This window comes from Ptychodera flava, chromosome 21 (genome assembly GCF_041260155.1).
Source record: "Ptychodera flava strain L36383 chromosome 21, AS_Pfla_20210202, whole genome shotgun sequence".
Taxonomy (NCBI): domain Eukaryota; kingdom Metazoa; phylum Hemichordata; class Enteropneusta; family Ptychoderidae; genus Ptychodera; species Ptychodera flava.
In genome coordinates this window covers 12,229,594-12,246,460 of record NC_091948.1, presented here as the reverse complement: position 1 = coordinate 12,246,460, position 16,867 = coordinate 12,229,594, and the positions used below count along the sequence as shown (strand labels likewise).

Sequence of the window (16,867 nt, the reverse complement as noted above, 5' to 3'; positions counted from 1 at the left end):
CGGCATCCCCCCCCCCCAACAGTTTTGACTGCGTTCGCTTACCCTTGAAAAGCCCTGCACATTTTCATATACACTGCTTGTATTTTATTGAATAACATGAAAATATGGCGTCGTTTAATCTGCTTGTTCAGAATTTGAAAGTAAAGTGTTCCACTAAAATTCAACTTTTATTCCATTTTCCCGGGTAAAAATGAACGCGGGAAGCCAGCGACACTTTTTGTCGTCTGCAGCTCCGGAGGTTGCGATAGATCTCATACCAGCGGTAGTGTCCAGACGTCCTTCAAGTCGGACGGAGTGGCCTGCTCACTATGGCTCATCAAACGCAAGTCGAACTGGACGAAGACATTCGCGAAATCTTTCGCTTAGCTGAAGAACTCGGCGTGACGGAAACCGATGGTTTTTTTACTGAGGAGGAGCGAATACAACCGGCTCCGACTGTGACCACAGCTCAGCTTCCGACCGCGACCCAAAGTTCGCGATACGTCGATTTTTCGGAAATCGACAAACAACATCTCGTCGAGAAACAACGTAAGAAAAACACCGAAAGAGCTACGAGTTGTGCTGTCAACCAGTTTCAAAAATGGATGACAGCAATGCGACAAACTAAGACGAGACCCGTACACGAAATTCCTCCGGTCGAACTTGACGGCTATCTCGGCAGTTTTTTTGCAGGTGTTCGGCAAAAAGACGGCGCGGAATACGAACCTGACACCTTGACATCATATCAGAGGGGAATCGACCGCTACCTCAGTGAGAACGGATACGCGTATTCCATCTGTCGCGATCTGCAATTTCGATATTCGCAGGAAACACTCAAGGCGAAACGTTCTCAGTTAAAATCTCAAGGTAAGGGAAATAAGAAAAACGCTGCTGAAGAGCTCTCCGAACGTGAAGACGATAAAGGCGTCATCGGCACGCACAGCCCGGAAGCGTTGTTGTTTCTCGTTTGGTTGAATAACCAAAAGCAGTTCGGCTTCCGGGGATGTCAAGAAAGTCGGCAGATGTTATGGGGTGACGTTGCCTTAAAGAAGACCGTCGACAACATCGAGTATTTAGAGTTCAATGAACGGGAAAACAAAACAAGATCGTCCGGCAAAGTTAACGAACAACCGCGGGCGTATCCACCGAAAGCCTTCGCGGTTCCCGATGACCCCACTCGATGTCCCGTATTTGCATACAAACAGTATGCACTCGGTCGGCCTCCATCACACCTCGGTAGCGACGCAGATTTTTATCTCGCTGTAAATTACAAGCCGGAAACCAATCTCTGGTACAAGCGTCAGCCGATGGGTGCAAATAAAGTGGACACCATCCTCAGCACAATGTGTAACAAGGCGGGCATAGCCGGTAAAAAAACAAATCATAGCATTCGGCGTTCTACCATCCGGCGTTTACACGACAGCGGCATTCCACCAACGAAGCTGATGCAACTTTCAGGTCATAGAAACGTCCAGAGCATAAATCATTACGCTGTCAATTCTATGGACGATCAACATCGTATGTCCGAGATTTTATCGCGGTCGCGGGGTTCTCGCGTAATGCCTTCTGCTTCGGCCATGGGCTTCATGGCACAATGAAGCGAATTTAGCAGTACGCCCTCAGCGACCAAATTTGCGCTATACATTCGTTTTATCCCGTGAACCCTGACCTCCCGTCGAGAAGGAAGTTTCCGGAACGCAGACGTCTTTCCTAAAGAAACCCAAAATAAAGTTAGCATAATAATCTCTTCTTTAGTCAGTATGTAAACACCGATCCTTGCTTGTGTACATCCGCACAAGCATGCACTTGCCAACGTACGTCTCTGCCGGGGTCGATCGACTACACCCGAGCTGAAATGACGTAATTTCAACCACAAAACTGAACGCACACCGCCGCCGCACGCGACGGGCGCGCGACGGACCAGCAGACGATCTCTGGTTACTAGGGCCAAGACGCGTTTGTACACTGTATGTATTAGGATGGGTCATGGGTATGCAACCGCTCATATGAGTTCCCAGGACGTGCGTTACCAAAAAGGGGGGACAGGGGGGACACTTTTTTCCACGGCAGTCACCGTCACCAAAAGGTTAGTAAAACTCCATTTTTTTAATTTAACAAATGTTTTGAACACTATAAGCTCAAACAAGGAAAAAAAATTGAAAAAGATGAAAAATTCGATGGCACACTCATTTGCATATATATTTACGTCATCACAAGAGCAAGATTACTAAACATGATTCACCTTTAGTTTTTTATTGTCTTGTTTATATACAGTTAGGATATACCTTGTGCATTTTTAGGCTTAAAAAAATCATAGTGGAACACTTGCAGTTCATGCATAAAGTTCTGCTGATGTACAGTCATTTTTAATTATCAAGAAAAAAAAAATTGTAACTGATCCTGATTTTTTTTGGCAGTGAAATCAAGGACTGATTTTTTTTCCTTCCAACATACTTGGAATACCAAATAATTTTATTATAAAGGACTCGAAACTCTTAGAACAAGCTATAGGCAAGCACAATATTTTGAGGCTTTTTAAATTTGGTAATGCAAAACCACTGAACCATCATTGAAGCAAAGTAATAGCTTAAATGTTTAGTTTGAAGGAAAACCTAAAGAACAGTTTTAACAATATCCAGTTTAAAGGGACAAAGTCACTCATTATTGACATTACTTTAGTTTCTCTTGAAACATCATTTATTCCATTCTTTGACTGAAATATGCCCAATCACCAGATGATACAAGTAAACTCTCACCCTGTTCATGGTTATAACACATGAATTCTTCTTCTATGATACATTTTTTTATTACATACCAAAAATTAAATGATGGAAGAAATCATGTATATGTCAATGTACAGGGTTGAGCTGTGACAAGCAGTGATTGAGCCCATTTCACTGTTCTGAACAAGAAAAGCAATATTTAAAAATCAACTAAAACTTGGAAATGAGCAACTTTGTCTCTTTCATTTCAAGAAAATGTACAGTAAAATTCTATAACAGATAAGGGAGGGGGAAGGGGTGGATCTGAGGAACAGGTTATTTTTTCCTAATGGAAATTTTTAATACAGCTTCCATATGTTGGTGTGAGTGTTTGTGGAGACAAAAAATATTGCTATGACAAATTACATGTATTGACTTTATTTTCATCTCAGATTTCATCAAACATTTGCAGTAGTGTCAGGTAAAATGGTCACAGTATCAGAGGCATGCAATGTCTACTGCTGCAGCCATAATCATGGCATCACAAAAGGTCAGCCTTCCCACAAGTGCAAAGGATACAAAGAAGATTTGACGGTTCACAACGGTATCCTGTTTTGTTCATAAAACAATTTTGAGCGAGTCCTTGTCACATGGCATAATGAAAATTTGATGTACATACACAGGACATATTAAGGATGTACAAGCGATAAAACTGATAGTATTGTCATTTCCCTAAATTGTCGATTTTTGGATTCTTTACTGTATTAAATGTGTAATTTTAAAATTTGGGGGTCACTGTGCTCTGTTGTGAGAGACAAGACCATGAATTTTTCACCAATGCCTTTTCTATGGGTGAAATCTTCCAATGCCATTTATCTCCACATTAACCATGGTGACCATTTAATATCATTTTATCACTATTATGTGTTTCTTTTGACTTAGCAATGTGCAAATTTTCATGAAAATGGCAATAGGAACTGCTTTTCCAGCGATTCTCAATGTAAACCTATGGGAAAGGATAAATTCCACCAGTATAATGCTTGTACATGCTTAACTGACCTTTTTTTCTGTTTTTGTTGCAAACATACTGAATTAATGGTGTCCAACACAAATAGGAATGACTGAATTCTGAAGCTACCAGTCTATACATTACACTAGGTCACAAGAGGGCAATTAGTGTGATTACGTTCATAACAATTTTTGTCAGGCTGTATGCACTTGAAAATAATTTATCAAACCGAGAAAAATCAATTATTTAAATACTCATTTTTGTGAAGCTTCACAGGCAGTAAAATCTCCAGATAATTGCATAGAGCGAATATTATTGATGAAAGACAATGTAAAATTAAACAATTATGACATAAGATGAATATTTCAGGAAATCAAAGAAACAGTTAAGTAAAAACTTGTACATTGTGTTCATTGTCAGTTCCAGAACCAGATATAGAAATCTGACATTCACAGAGGCCATGTTATGAATAACAGGCACAGAAAAATCCTATTTCCTTACATGTTATATCAGTGTTACAATATATCAATAAATGATGTAGCAAGGAATTGTCTGTATAACCAGTACCTCCCCCATTATTTGCAGTTATCTTGATAACGTGAACTCTCTAATGGCATAAAGGTATAACACACACATGTGCAGTATTCGAGTTGTAGATAATCTGTGTAACATGTTTAACATTAAGAGTACTGAAAAAATTCATACAAAAAAGTACAAAGTAATAAAAGCAAGAGTCAAATCCTAGTAACAATCAATTTGTTCAACTTAACCCAGTCTTTGGTTGTTTTGGTCAAAAAATACCCTTTACACTACCTTAAAATATGTACAGTGAAGTATTCCCATGTAATGCTAAATTTTGCTGGGTGAGTTGATCTGACCCAGCTAATGACTGCATATCTCACTAAAATTGCAACATGAACTTTTCAAGTAAAGCAATTAAAAGAGTTTCCCCAAGATTGTCTTCATTTAAAATGAAGGATTTATGTTTATAAAAGTGTCAGTGCAGTGCAGTGCAGTGCAGGTGAAGGAATTTCATAGAGCATGAATTCTCCTATAGCACCATTTTTGTTATGAACCAAAAACTGGATGGAACCAATCATGAATTTTCTCTATGTACATGGTGCAAGGTTCAGCTGTGTTGGAGATTTTGCCCATTTTAGTGTGCAGAACAAAACTTATTCCCAAGTTATGCTAAATTTTGCTTGGTGTCAATTATCTGTTCCAGCTAATGACTGCAAATTTCAATATCAACTCTGTATACTACTTTTTAAGTAGAGAAATGACATCTTTCAAGATTTTCTTCATCAAAAGTGAAACAATAATTTATGTTTACAGTATCTCTCTGGTCATTGTGCAGGAATTGTGTAAACAATTGTTCACAGCTGGCCACCTGGTTAAAAATTACCGGTACCGGTAACTATTGTTTTAACAGCATGTACATGTAAATAGTAATTTTAAATTTTACTTGATAAAATGAGAATACCCGAAGGACCTCCCCCTAAAATGAAAGTTATTAGATTAACTCTTAGATTAACATAATTTGTAAAGCAAAATTTAACCAACAATGGAAAAAATTCTACAAAATACATGATGAATTTAAAGGTGGCCTAGTCATTTTAAAGGTGGCCTAGTCATAGCTATACTATGACATTGACAATACTATTTGATTATCAAATTATCGTAAAATGTGTGTAAATAAATCACATAGCTTGTGCCTTTCAATGGACACTATACATGTATATAGCTGCTTCAATTACCTACAGATTGCTGAATACAGATCAATTTTACTACATGTCTACAACAGACTTTGATAATGTTTGTAAGAGTGTGCCTTCTATGTTAATAAAACCTGGTGATCCATATATAACACAATAGTATTACTGTTGAATAGAAAATTCTCTACTTCGTAAGTTGATACAAAAACTCACAATTCATACACCTTAAAGGATAAAACTGGTATACATCAGAAAGTTGTACAGTTCCCTTACTTATATCACATATTGTTACTGCAATCTGTCACTTAGAGAAAGTGATCAAATCACACCGAATGGTGAGGGAGGATTCAGAGACTGATTCACAACCCTGTAAAGGGATATTTGCAGAATCGTGTACCGCTATACAATTGAGAAATGATGCAATATGCAAGGCTGAAAAACACGGCATAGACGACTGTCACATATACTCAAAAAGTTGTTGCAGTAATCCAGTATGGCCCAAAATTTCTCGAACAGATGCAAGGCTTGCAGAACACTGTACAACTGTCTGAAGTCAGCACGGAATAGGAGACGTTTCAACTGCGAGACAGATGCATCTGGCCAACCAACAACATCCTGTGTCTGGTGGACCTAGTACATGACCAGAAAACAGTTGATGCAGGCATTGAAGGAGAAAAACCAGCTGATAGAAAATGGACCGACCAAATACTATGCAACGTGTGTTGACAGGATGAAAGAAAATATAAAAATCCAGAAGCTTAGATACAATGGAAAAACTAACGAATAAGGTTACCCGGCATTAAAAAAAGTGCTCGGCTACAATACCAAAGGGAAAATGACACATCGACACTGTACAGCAGTCAGTAGAACCATGCCATCGCATGAGACTGTTCATCACCCAACTAATCGAAGTTGAAAAATGCGATAAAAATGACTGAAAAACCTAATCCACCTACCAGAAACTTGATAAATAACAACGATACATTATCTAATAGACTAACAATAAATCTACTTAGCTGTATATATCGAGTACCGGACGAAAACGGTAGACGATCCGACACCCCTGTGCTGTGTGTCATGCCAGCTGCCACCATGCCACACACTGATGAAGTCGCGCGAAATTGAACGACGCCGTTCTTCAAGGCAAAATTTGATGACGTTTTGCGGTTAATTTTGCGACAGTCCGATTTACCGTAAAATGAAGTTTGGTAACGCACGTACCGAGAAAAAGTGACACACATTATTTCACCATTCTCTCGAATGTTCGCCTAACTAGTGAAAAATAAACAGCTGCACGTTAGTTTTCTTTGTGTTCTAAAACGTAAACTGTGATTGGGGTGGCGTATTTCGAGGTCTATATAGGCTATATGGGGGATAGCTAAAAATGTGTTTCATACCCTGGTATATCTAAAACCTTTTCCCTCGCTTACGTGAGACAAGTCGAACGAACGCGCGCGCGCGACCACAGTTACACCTAAAGAAACGTACACTCACACTTCAGTCTCAGATCTTCGTCGAACGAACGCGCGCGCGTCCATAGTTACACCCTAAGACGAAACGTACACTTCAGATGGTCGTTGAGGGCGTCGCATATGCCATCTTTTGCTTTTATTGTTCCAGGACGCCCGTGCTTCGGCTGGAGCACCACCACCACCTCACCACCACCAAGCCGAGTACATGCATCAGAGCAACAGTGACATTGTGTTTAATATCGGTCTCAGACAACGTCCGCGCAGAAGGCGTCGCTTCGACATCAACTCCAGCCCCGGCCGTCGCCACAAATATCAACAACGTCGTGTCTGCTAGTGAAAACCGTCGTAAAACAGCTACAGGTAGGGTTTTTGGAGGCGCGACCCTGAACAACTGTAAAATAAACGTTGCCATCAACATCGGTGCATCGAGGTCTCCAGCACGAAAACGCCGAAGAGTTGCTGTTATTTTTGACAGTAGCGACGACAGCAGTCAAAGTCAGCCCAGCTAAAATCTCAGTTGGCTGCAAAAATAGTCCTTTTCAGGACTAGCAATCCATACCATAAACGGCCCTTTTCAGGGCCACCAAATCCTCAAGAAAGAGAACTACCGCTACGTTTATTTGTCCCCGTAATATTTATTTTTGATCTTCATTTGCTATGGGCACGTACAGGACCCACAGCGCGAGACAATGATTGACATATTTGTCCTGAAAGTATCATGCCCACGTGACTGATCTCGATATTGTGATTGGTAGTAACGACGCAAAAAGTATCAAACTTCCAAATCAATGGGATTTATGAATGAAAGTGCTCATAGTTTATTTGCATATCTCGTTGGCGACGGACTTATCACATATACCAAACAAAGGAGTTCCATTGCAGAAAACTAGCGACCGCTTGGTCAGTTTAGCAACCTAATAAATATTAATGTCGCCCATTTTTTAACGAAAAGTAAGAAGACTGTTCATGTGATAAATATATAATCTCATTATATATATATATATATATATATATATATATATATATATATATATATATATATATATATATATGGTATATATATAGATATATGGTATATATATATATATATATATATATATATATATATATATATACAAAGTTCATAGGGGTAAACTTAATTATTAATTCGATTTCCACCATATAGGCTAGGAATGCGATTTGTCCCTGAAATTAACTAAGCAATTTAAAGATAATCAATAAAATACATACATGTACTCATACGGCTTGCCAACCTGGAGGTGAGTGCCAAAAGTGTACTTCCGACCTTCTTTCTGTTCTACTGCTCCCCTTAGGAATGCCTTCCCCATTTCACTCAGGGTCATTTTAAATAACACCAAATCACGCAGCATTGTCTCTTGGGTGTGCCGAGAAGCCATTATGCTGCGAAAAAAGCCTGATTCTTGTGTTTGTATCTGTGAAAGTTAAAAATAATACTGGTACAAACGCCATTCACTAGAAATTTTGTATTGATTATGACAGGCTTTTAATAAAAGTAATTTGAAAGTAATAGTACTATGCCGGTCTTTATGAGAAGTCGTTCTGGTTTGCGTATAGATGGAAGCCCTTGTGGTTTGACTATATTGAGATGAGTTCACGCAGCCTTTGCTTGCCTTTCGTTTTCTATTAAAAAATAACAAGTGACAAACTTACTGTATAAACTGAAATTGACTTACAATCAGTTTTGTACTTACAATCGATCGTGTAAATAATTGCGCAAAAACGTCGTTTGTATAAGTCTTCATGCCAAAATCAAGCATCCATAACCATAGAATTGTTAAAGTTGTTTTTCGAGAGTAAAATGAAGAAGAAATGTTTAACCTCGGGCATATGTCGTGATATTACGGCGCGCAGCAGAGGAACGGGGACCCTTCTTGATGACAGCGCCGAGGTTAGGGAGTTCGGTAGACGACCTTCGAGGTCACCGTCCATTGCCCTTATCAGCAATGCGGGTAGGATACTTCCCCGGCTTGCAGGTCCACCTCCTGGATGAAACAGGCCATCGTCCATACCATTACCAGTGTATACTGGATTGTATATTTCAAACGCATTGACACCTTCGACAGATATAAAAAAAATCAAAATGTTTTTTGCAGGTCTCAAGAATAAAGTCAGGCGACGGTGCCATGATTAACTGTTGGTACTCTATTTTTATCTTATTTTCAACTAGTATGAAATATTCATCTTTGTTATCGATGGCGTGTTCAACAAGTTCTGTCGACGTTCTCCTATATCAACGTCGTGTCATGACCTATGAGGGTAAAACAGAGCAAGGTACCAATAACAAAATATTATGATTGATTACACTCTTTTGAAAGCACGAAACAATGGAGTCACCAAACTTTACAGTTTGAACAGCCTGCAATTCACATATTAATGACGTAATGTCAACCTTAAGCTTGCTAGTCTCATATAAACAACATGGACATGGCCAGCCAAAATAAAATAACTGAACAAAGAAGAACAAAATGGTATGTCCGTAGTCATGATAGTCATGCTGATACTTCTGATGTGATGATATTACTAGGGCACACAAAACCAAGTTTAAGAACTTTAATCCCAACATCAACTGTAGCCAAAATTGACATGAAGTGCGTATTACTAACCTCTAAGGGCCGCAGCGCAAAGTAGAACAATGGTGACAGGCGGAATACTCATACTGGACACCTTCATGACTAAAACGCCTTTCCTATCTGTGGTTCGTTTTAGCGATGAGTTTATCTCTAAGTCTCTTTCTATGTCCAGTATCCCGTTGTTTCTCGCGAGATTGGTCGGCAATGGTATTTTCATGAATACTACGGCAAACAGGACAGAACGAGTTTTTCCTCTGTAGTGTTTAGGAAAAACCGCATGAGATGGCCGTCTTTCTTTTTCATTTTTTTGGAAAATTTTGCATGATGTAGCCGAAATCTAATACCTTGTCACCGACAGGCTTGGGTAAATTTTCTTCTATTCTTCTTCGCCATGTTGGTTTCAATTACACCTGTTGGTGGATTTTCATTGCTTCCCAATCTCTAAAACCCCACATTTCTGATGTTTTCAATTTTTTAAATACAGAATCTTTGCTATTAATTCAGTTGTTCATTCACTCACTCACTTTCTAGCCTTTCTATGTAATTATTTTCAAAAAACGTAGCTTTATTGGACTTCACAATCCTTTAACGTTTATAGTTACGAACATTACTATTATTTAAAAAGAGAACATTTGAAAATATAGAGTTCAAGAGAGAAAATAAGTCAGCTACGAAATGAAAGAGGGTCTCCTTTTATTCTTCCATACAGAGTATTTGCCCCATGTGGCCTGAGAAAGAAATATAAAATAATAATTTTAAAACACCACATCGCTATTGACTAGTCACATATACACGATTTAATAATAAAATAAAATGTAAGCTCGTATTTCGTTGTAACCATGGTCTAGTATAGGATGATGTAAACGGAATTCAGTTTCTAGACTCTAGCATTTACAACGCGAAATAAAGATAAAACATGAAACTGCGAAGCTATTGCTGCTATTGTTCACATCCACATCGATGTAGATATATGCGTTCACATGTATGACTATGTTCGACGACAAAATGCAAACTCTTTTCTACATACACTGCAAAATATCAGTGAGCAGAGTTACTACATACCATGGTCAATATTGCCTTTGTGACACAAGGCGTGATATTTGCCATTTTCTTTCATTGCTTTCAAAGTGTCATCAAACCACGTTAGTGGGTTGTCCTTCCTCTTTATTCCATGCAGTGATATATCCGCAACGCAACCAATGTCGTCCCCGATGAATTCAAACTCGCCTTTAAGATGTTGGGTGATATGGTTCTTAAATGTCAAGAATGCATCAATCTGAAAAGATAAATGTTAAAACATAAGGCTAATTTTCCCGTTTAAAATATCTATAATCTTTACTTTTTCACCAAGGCCGTGTCCCATTGCCCTTGTTCTTCCTCTTTTGTATCTATGAAACTTTACTTCGTTTTTTCATCACTCTGTCAGTAGTGCTTGGCTTCAATTTTTGCTCCCATCTTTGACTACTTCACTTCTCATTTACCTTATCGTGTCTGAGGTCATCAAGTAGCAGCTCATAGTTGTCCTTGTAAACCTCTTGTTCTGATTGCATGGAATCGATTCCTTCGATCCTATCCCTGGCATGCACCAGACAGGCCTTGTCTGTGAAAAATCCGTCTTCAAATCCTAATTGGATAAAAAACACAAACCTCGGTACCAGCTTGACGATATCTCAATTATTTATGCCCAACGCTTTCTGTCGTTTTAGCAAAAGCTTGACATGATAGTTCTATAGATTACGCGTTTTTCGATTTATTTTATTTTAGCACAGTAATGAAATACTTATGCACAAGGGTAGACATTTGTACCGCTTACGGCGAAAGAATGCGCTGCAACGCTGTAAAAGTAACAAATTTTCCCTCAATAGAAGGTTTACACTTCATTCGTGGTTACTACCTACCGATTGTCTTACCCCTGACGTTGTTTGGATCGAAATCGCCCGGATTTCCAGATTTTATCACAAATAAGACTTCAGTTTCGTACCTCGCATAAGGTGCTGTGTAGGCCACAGAGAGCTGTCTGGTAGGGGTCTTAGCCCATCCGAGGCACATGTCAATCTGCTTTCCTAGCAATGCTTCGAATCATATAACACAAGAAATTTAGAATTTTCAAGACACATGACTTATTTAAAAGTAAGATGAAAGGACATTTATTTAAGGGCGCATGTGAAGACTGACATGGTGATCACAAAGGAGCTCGTTTTCATTTACTCAAGACAGCATAGCAGCTTCATGTTTTCAATACATTCCGCGATTCAAGTGATCAAATGTGCCAAAAGAAAATGTGCAGTTGGATTGAAATCGCCCGGATTTCCAAAGTTTATCACAAGTATTGAGAAATGTATATATTTGTATATTTTTAACCAGATTCTTTAACTCTTATATGGACAATGAGTCCGAAATAAAGTATATAATAAATAGTATGGAGCAACTTCAAGAGGTTCAGACCTTGGATTCCATCATATCTTTGGTAGCATATGGCATTTGGACCTGTACATAATTTGGCAAAACAAAAATCTTTACTTTCCAACTACAGACAGTTTAGTCTATATATAATGAGGTTACATGCAGCTTCATGGTCAAGTTATTTGCATATTAAAACACAGGCACTTAGACTGGTGATTTTTGCACATAGCAATAAATGGCAAATTATAATTCCACTCAATTTCTATTCACCTGTGCCGGCGTGGGGAATTTTGCCACCGACGTGAGTAAGACATGCATTGTGAGGTACATCTTGATGCACACACTTCCTTCCAGCCTCAGTACAGACTTTAACAAAGAAAAGAACTAGTTTAGTGGTCTGTAGAGCGAGATTGTTTATAATACATAAGGTATGTGTCTTTAATGCCATCTAATGAGTTTAAAAATAACACCATTAATAACTTCAAAGACTTCAAAGTATTGAGAACAATTATTTGTGATTATGCTTCGTAAATTAACTAATTAGAATTGCAAGGCGGTTGCATCCTACCAGCATTTATCAAGTCGACGTCAAACCCTCTATAAATCCTGGCTTCGTCTCTGAAAAGGAAAGCAGATCATAAATTAGCTAGATAGTCAAACACGATAACAATCTGGTTTTCAATGTAATTACATATATTCTCAAAGTATGTAACATTTTCTCCTAACGCTTAACTGTCAATGTTATTTAAATTCATGCCATCATCGTAACATAAATTAAAATGCTCAAATATTTGATCGTTCCAAATAAAATGTAATTGTCATTGCCTGAGCAATGCTAAAAAGACCATGACCTAACTTGTTATGTAGAGGCCTCTTTCTAATAAAGTATTTACATGTATTCGTACGGACAATCACAACCTAGATACGTTGCAATTGTATAAACCCTTTCCTTTTCTTTCTCAACTTCATACAGAATCGTCTTTTCCATGTGTTGTTCCATCACTCGAAAAAACGCCAATTTACGGAGCAGGTCTTCATCTTGGTTTCGGTGACTTTTAGGATCCAACAATCCTCGCTGAAAAGGTTGCAAATGTATCAATCGTGTTAATTTGAAGGGACTTATGAAGGGACATATATGAACTTGCTCATCATAAGTAACAGTCTGTATGTATGTATGTATGTATGTATGTATGTATGTATGTATGTATGTATGTATGTATGTATGTATGTATGTATGTATGTATGTATGTATGTATTATGTATGTATGTATGTATGTATGTATGTATGTATGTATGTATGTATGTATGTATGTATGTATGTATGTATGTATGTATGTATGTATGTATGTATGTATGTATGTATGTATGTATGTATGTATGTATGTTTGTATGTATGTATCTATGTATGTATCTATGTATCGATGTATCGATGTCTCGATGTATCGATGTCTCGATGTATATACTATGTCTGTATCTATGTAATTGTGTATCTACGTATGTATGCATGCATGCATGCTTGCATATATGAAGTGAATGGATGGATGAATTGACTAATTTATCTCTCCATCTTTATACTCGTATCTATTTGTCTATCAATCTATCCATCTTTCTCCATTAAGAGCTAAATAGCCATCTACGTTCCTTTCTATTTATGAAGCGCATAAAATCTCTCGACTATTCTCAGTAGTGAATGACTGTCGCCCGTTTGGAACAAGGAACTATACCAAAACAGGAAGAAATTGTTGTGTTCTGTATGATAAAGGTACACACGGATGACTTGATGCATATCATCTTGAATAGGCAGATATAAAACTTGCAATGTGTAATTATGACTTAGTGATAGCACCTGTACCTGTAAATGCATATTACTGATAGAGTAATCGTCGATCGAATATCCAAGAATATTTCAAAATAATTCAAATTCTGGCCGAAAAATATAAAATCAAATTTCCCACTATGAAGGCCTCACCTTACTGAACTGAAGTGATTTCATAATCATACGTATCCAGGAGGTAAAAGCACTGTCCGGGTCCAAAACTCGATTCATCTCAATGGCATTGTCAATGAGCTTATCATTGAATTCGAGGATGTCGAAACATTTGCCACCTATGAGTGTTAAAGAAAAAAGGTCACACGATCGTTGAGCCATTAATAATCATATTCCCCCGTAAATGAAACACCTATTGTAGTAAAAGGTTATCGGTTTAATTTCTGTTGACCTACACATATGTAAATGACCTACATGACCAAGTGAGCAACATTTGCAACCTCTTCACCATATACAGTCGACATCTCGCATTTTTATCTTGACCTTTCGTCACTATTCTGCTCACGGTTTGCGTGTTTGCTTTCTGATATGATATAGTAGGGGGCTGGTCAGTTTCTTTGGCCAGGGGGTTGGGCGGTGTATAATTTTTTTGCGGGTGTCAAAAAGTGGCTGACCCCCTTGGAAGTAACAAAAACAGGGTGACCTCCCTATTCCAGCTTTGGAAAACAGGGTGACCCCCACTCGAGCCAAGGATAAAACAGTATGAGTTAAATTTTGAACATTCTATCATTCTGTTTTGGTGAAATTGTTGAAATGTCTGTTGTAGCATAGGGAAGCCGTAACTGAATGATACAATTCGTGTTCTTATAACGCTTTGTGAAACAGACTTTCAATTTGCAAACATCCACTGCCAGATATTTCTGATGTATATCTCTGATATATAAAAAGTTAAAGCGTCGAAAATAGAACTGAATGATGCAATTCGCGGCTGGTATGATGCATTTTATGCAATTAAGAGCCGGAATCTTACCACTTACATTACCCCTCCCCCAATTATTGAGCATTTCGAAACGTAGTGCCCCTTTATTACCCAAGCCAATAATAGGGCGACACGACCATGGATACATCGGCCCCAAGGCTGAAAAATCTGACCAGCCCCCAGGTCACGAGTTCGATTGTGGCAGACATGTCATTGTTCAATTAGTGGCCATCCAAGTGATTTTACTCAGCCGATTCATACTCGACGAACGCACTCTTTTAAATGACAAGACTTGCCGACTTATGTTATGGTTAAAATAAATGATAAGCAAATCTACAAGACGGTGTTCCATGACCGTCCGTTGAGGTACCTGTCAAGCATTGCGAAGGTAGAGTACCACGAAATACCAGGTAAATCAAAGCCTGTGACAGAGACTTCAACTTTGTAGCGAAGTTCAACTTACCGAATGCAAAAAAGACGATAGTCACATACACAATATATGCAAGACTAACCATGCTGAGAGAGATCCTTCAACTGTGTGGATCGCGATAAATTAACTCGTTGGTAACCGCTGTGAGCCTATGCGTAATCGATTGAGTAATTGATATACCTATCTTGTGACCAACTGATGACAGCCTCACGTGAGTTTAGGTCATGCCATGTGGAAATGTAAGAATTTAGAAATGTTTTCAAAATGGTTGCAACAAATCACGAAAATAGGGAAAGAAGTCGATTTCAACGTTAAACTTGCTGTTTCGAAATCTATGCTACTTTGCAGACTTCATGCCTTCACCAAACTTGCTATATTTTAGAGTTTTATGGCAGTTTAGCTACAAATTCATCAATTATTAGACTGAAAACATTTAATTCTCTTGGCCTGTGCAGTATAGTAAGAGCTTGTAAACGGCACGCGAGGATGTTTGGTTAGGGGGGGACATATGACTTCTGTCGTTATGTTACCATATACACTGAAATAATAACCGAGCTGCGCGAGGCGGGCGATACAATTTCTCATGTTGTCAATCACATCGTAAGGCTATATGTTAATGTTCAAGATCCAAAGTCCTGGTTTTCTGGTTGAGAACATAAACCGTGACTTAAGCCACTCGGCTTGCAAGATTTAAACTTTGCAAATCCCATTGCATGCTCATAATTATCATGTCAGCAATAGAGCAAAATGTCAATACAAGCGCATTTATAGTCACTAAAAATCTTGACGGTGTCGAGATGTATACGTGCGAGTCAACCTTTCATTGGGCATTGGTTGAAAAACCGATTGTAGACAATAAATTCAGATATCTGTCATATCTGGGTAGAAATTCTAAATAATAATTCGGAAATCCATTTAAGGTAGCTACATCACATCCGTCCATGCACAGAATATAGTCAGTATTTGCATAATAGTCACGTTACAAGTGTTTTGCTGAACGTTCCAAAAATCCGTTTTTCCTCCCTTTGGCGAACACGCTGTACGATTTCCGGTTGAAATTCGTGCATTGACAAGCCTTGGCAATGCCCTTCAAATGCGTCACCGGTAAGTCCTTCATATGCCTTTGTTTTTTGTGATGCACCATTAAAGGTATTAGACTAAGGTGCTTTTCAAGGAATTGTAATTGTCGCGCCATATAATTTGAAAGGAGACTTGGAGAAAAAAATCGCTTTCAGAAAATATATACTTTATTGGGGTTTGATACTTGTATAACTGAGAAAAAAATATAAATCTGAAAGTGTCTATAAGTATGTAGCTATCTTAAGTGCTACAGCAAAGCAAGAATTGCTGAGGCTACAACAAAATTCAACTGCAGCACCAAGTACATTTTGATCGCATAATTGAATCGCACCTCGTTCAGACGGTAGAAAACTGCCAGATACGACAAATTTCATATTCAAGTGTGGGTGCACCTGCCAATAGTATATCATCATACGTCCTACTCAAGTTGTGAAATGCTCAAAGTATCGGTAATAAGATCAGGGATACCGGTACTTCAAGTTCTTTGGACCGGTCTACTGGGCTTCATGAGCAGAGGCATTTTAAGGAGGTGAAACTAATTATCTGTAAATATATTCACTGACCATTTATTACACAAGAATGAAAGATACTTATTAAGAGTCACAGGCGGATGGACGGGTGGATTAGTAAGTGAACAGATTGATTGACAGGTAGGAAGGTCTGTATTTGTGAGTAGGTAGGTATCAAAAGAGACATACAGACCGACCTAGGCAGAAAGAAAGAACGGTACAGATTGGCA

At 38.4% G+C, this 16,867-nt stretch overlaps 2 protein-coding genes across 3 annotated transcripts; one reads left to right on the top strand and one right to left on the bottom strand.

The window, feature by feature from the left end:
• Positions 1–308: 308 nt before the first annotated feature.
• Positions 309–1,577, top strand: LOC139122205 (uncharacterized protein KIAA1958 homolog). Its single transcript, XM_070687627.1, has one exon. The coding sequence runs from the start codon at positions 309–311 to the stop codon at positions 1,575–1,577; it is 1,269 nt and encodes a 422-aa protein (XP_070543728.1).
• Positions 1,578–8,357: 6,780 nt separating this feature from the next.
• LOC139121422 (putative ABC transporter arginine-binding protein 2) lies at positions 8,358–15,211 on the bottom strand. 2 transcript variants are annotated; one of them, XR_011549270.1, is made up of 10 exons: positions 15,082–15,211; positions 13,841–13,977; positions 12,765–12,946; positions 12,440–12,489; positions 12,142–12,237; positions 11,367–11,540; positions 10,950–11,092; positions 10,531–10,744; positions 9,502–10,196; positions 8,358–8,952 (listed from the first exon to the last, which is right to left on the bottom strand). XR_011549270.1 is itself a non-coding variant. In XM_070686279.1 (9 exons), exons 1-9 carry the CDS (start codon positions 15,131–15,133, stop codon positions 10,162–10,164), a joined length of 1,083 nt encoding a protein of 360 aa, XP_070542380.1. In that variant the 5' UTR covers positions 15,134–15,211; the 3' UTR covers positions 9,434–10,161. The 2 variants fall into 2 exon arrangements, 1 of the variants encoding a protein (XP_070542380.1); XM_070686279.1 differs by lacking the exon at positions 8,358–8,952 and having other exon boundaries at positions 9,434–10,196.
• Positions 15,212–16,867: the final 1,656 nt, after the last annotated feature.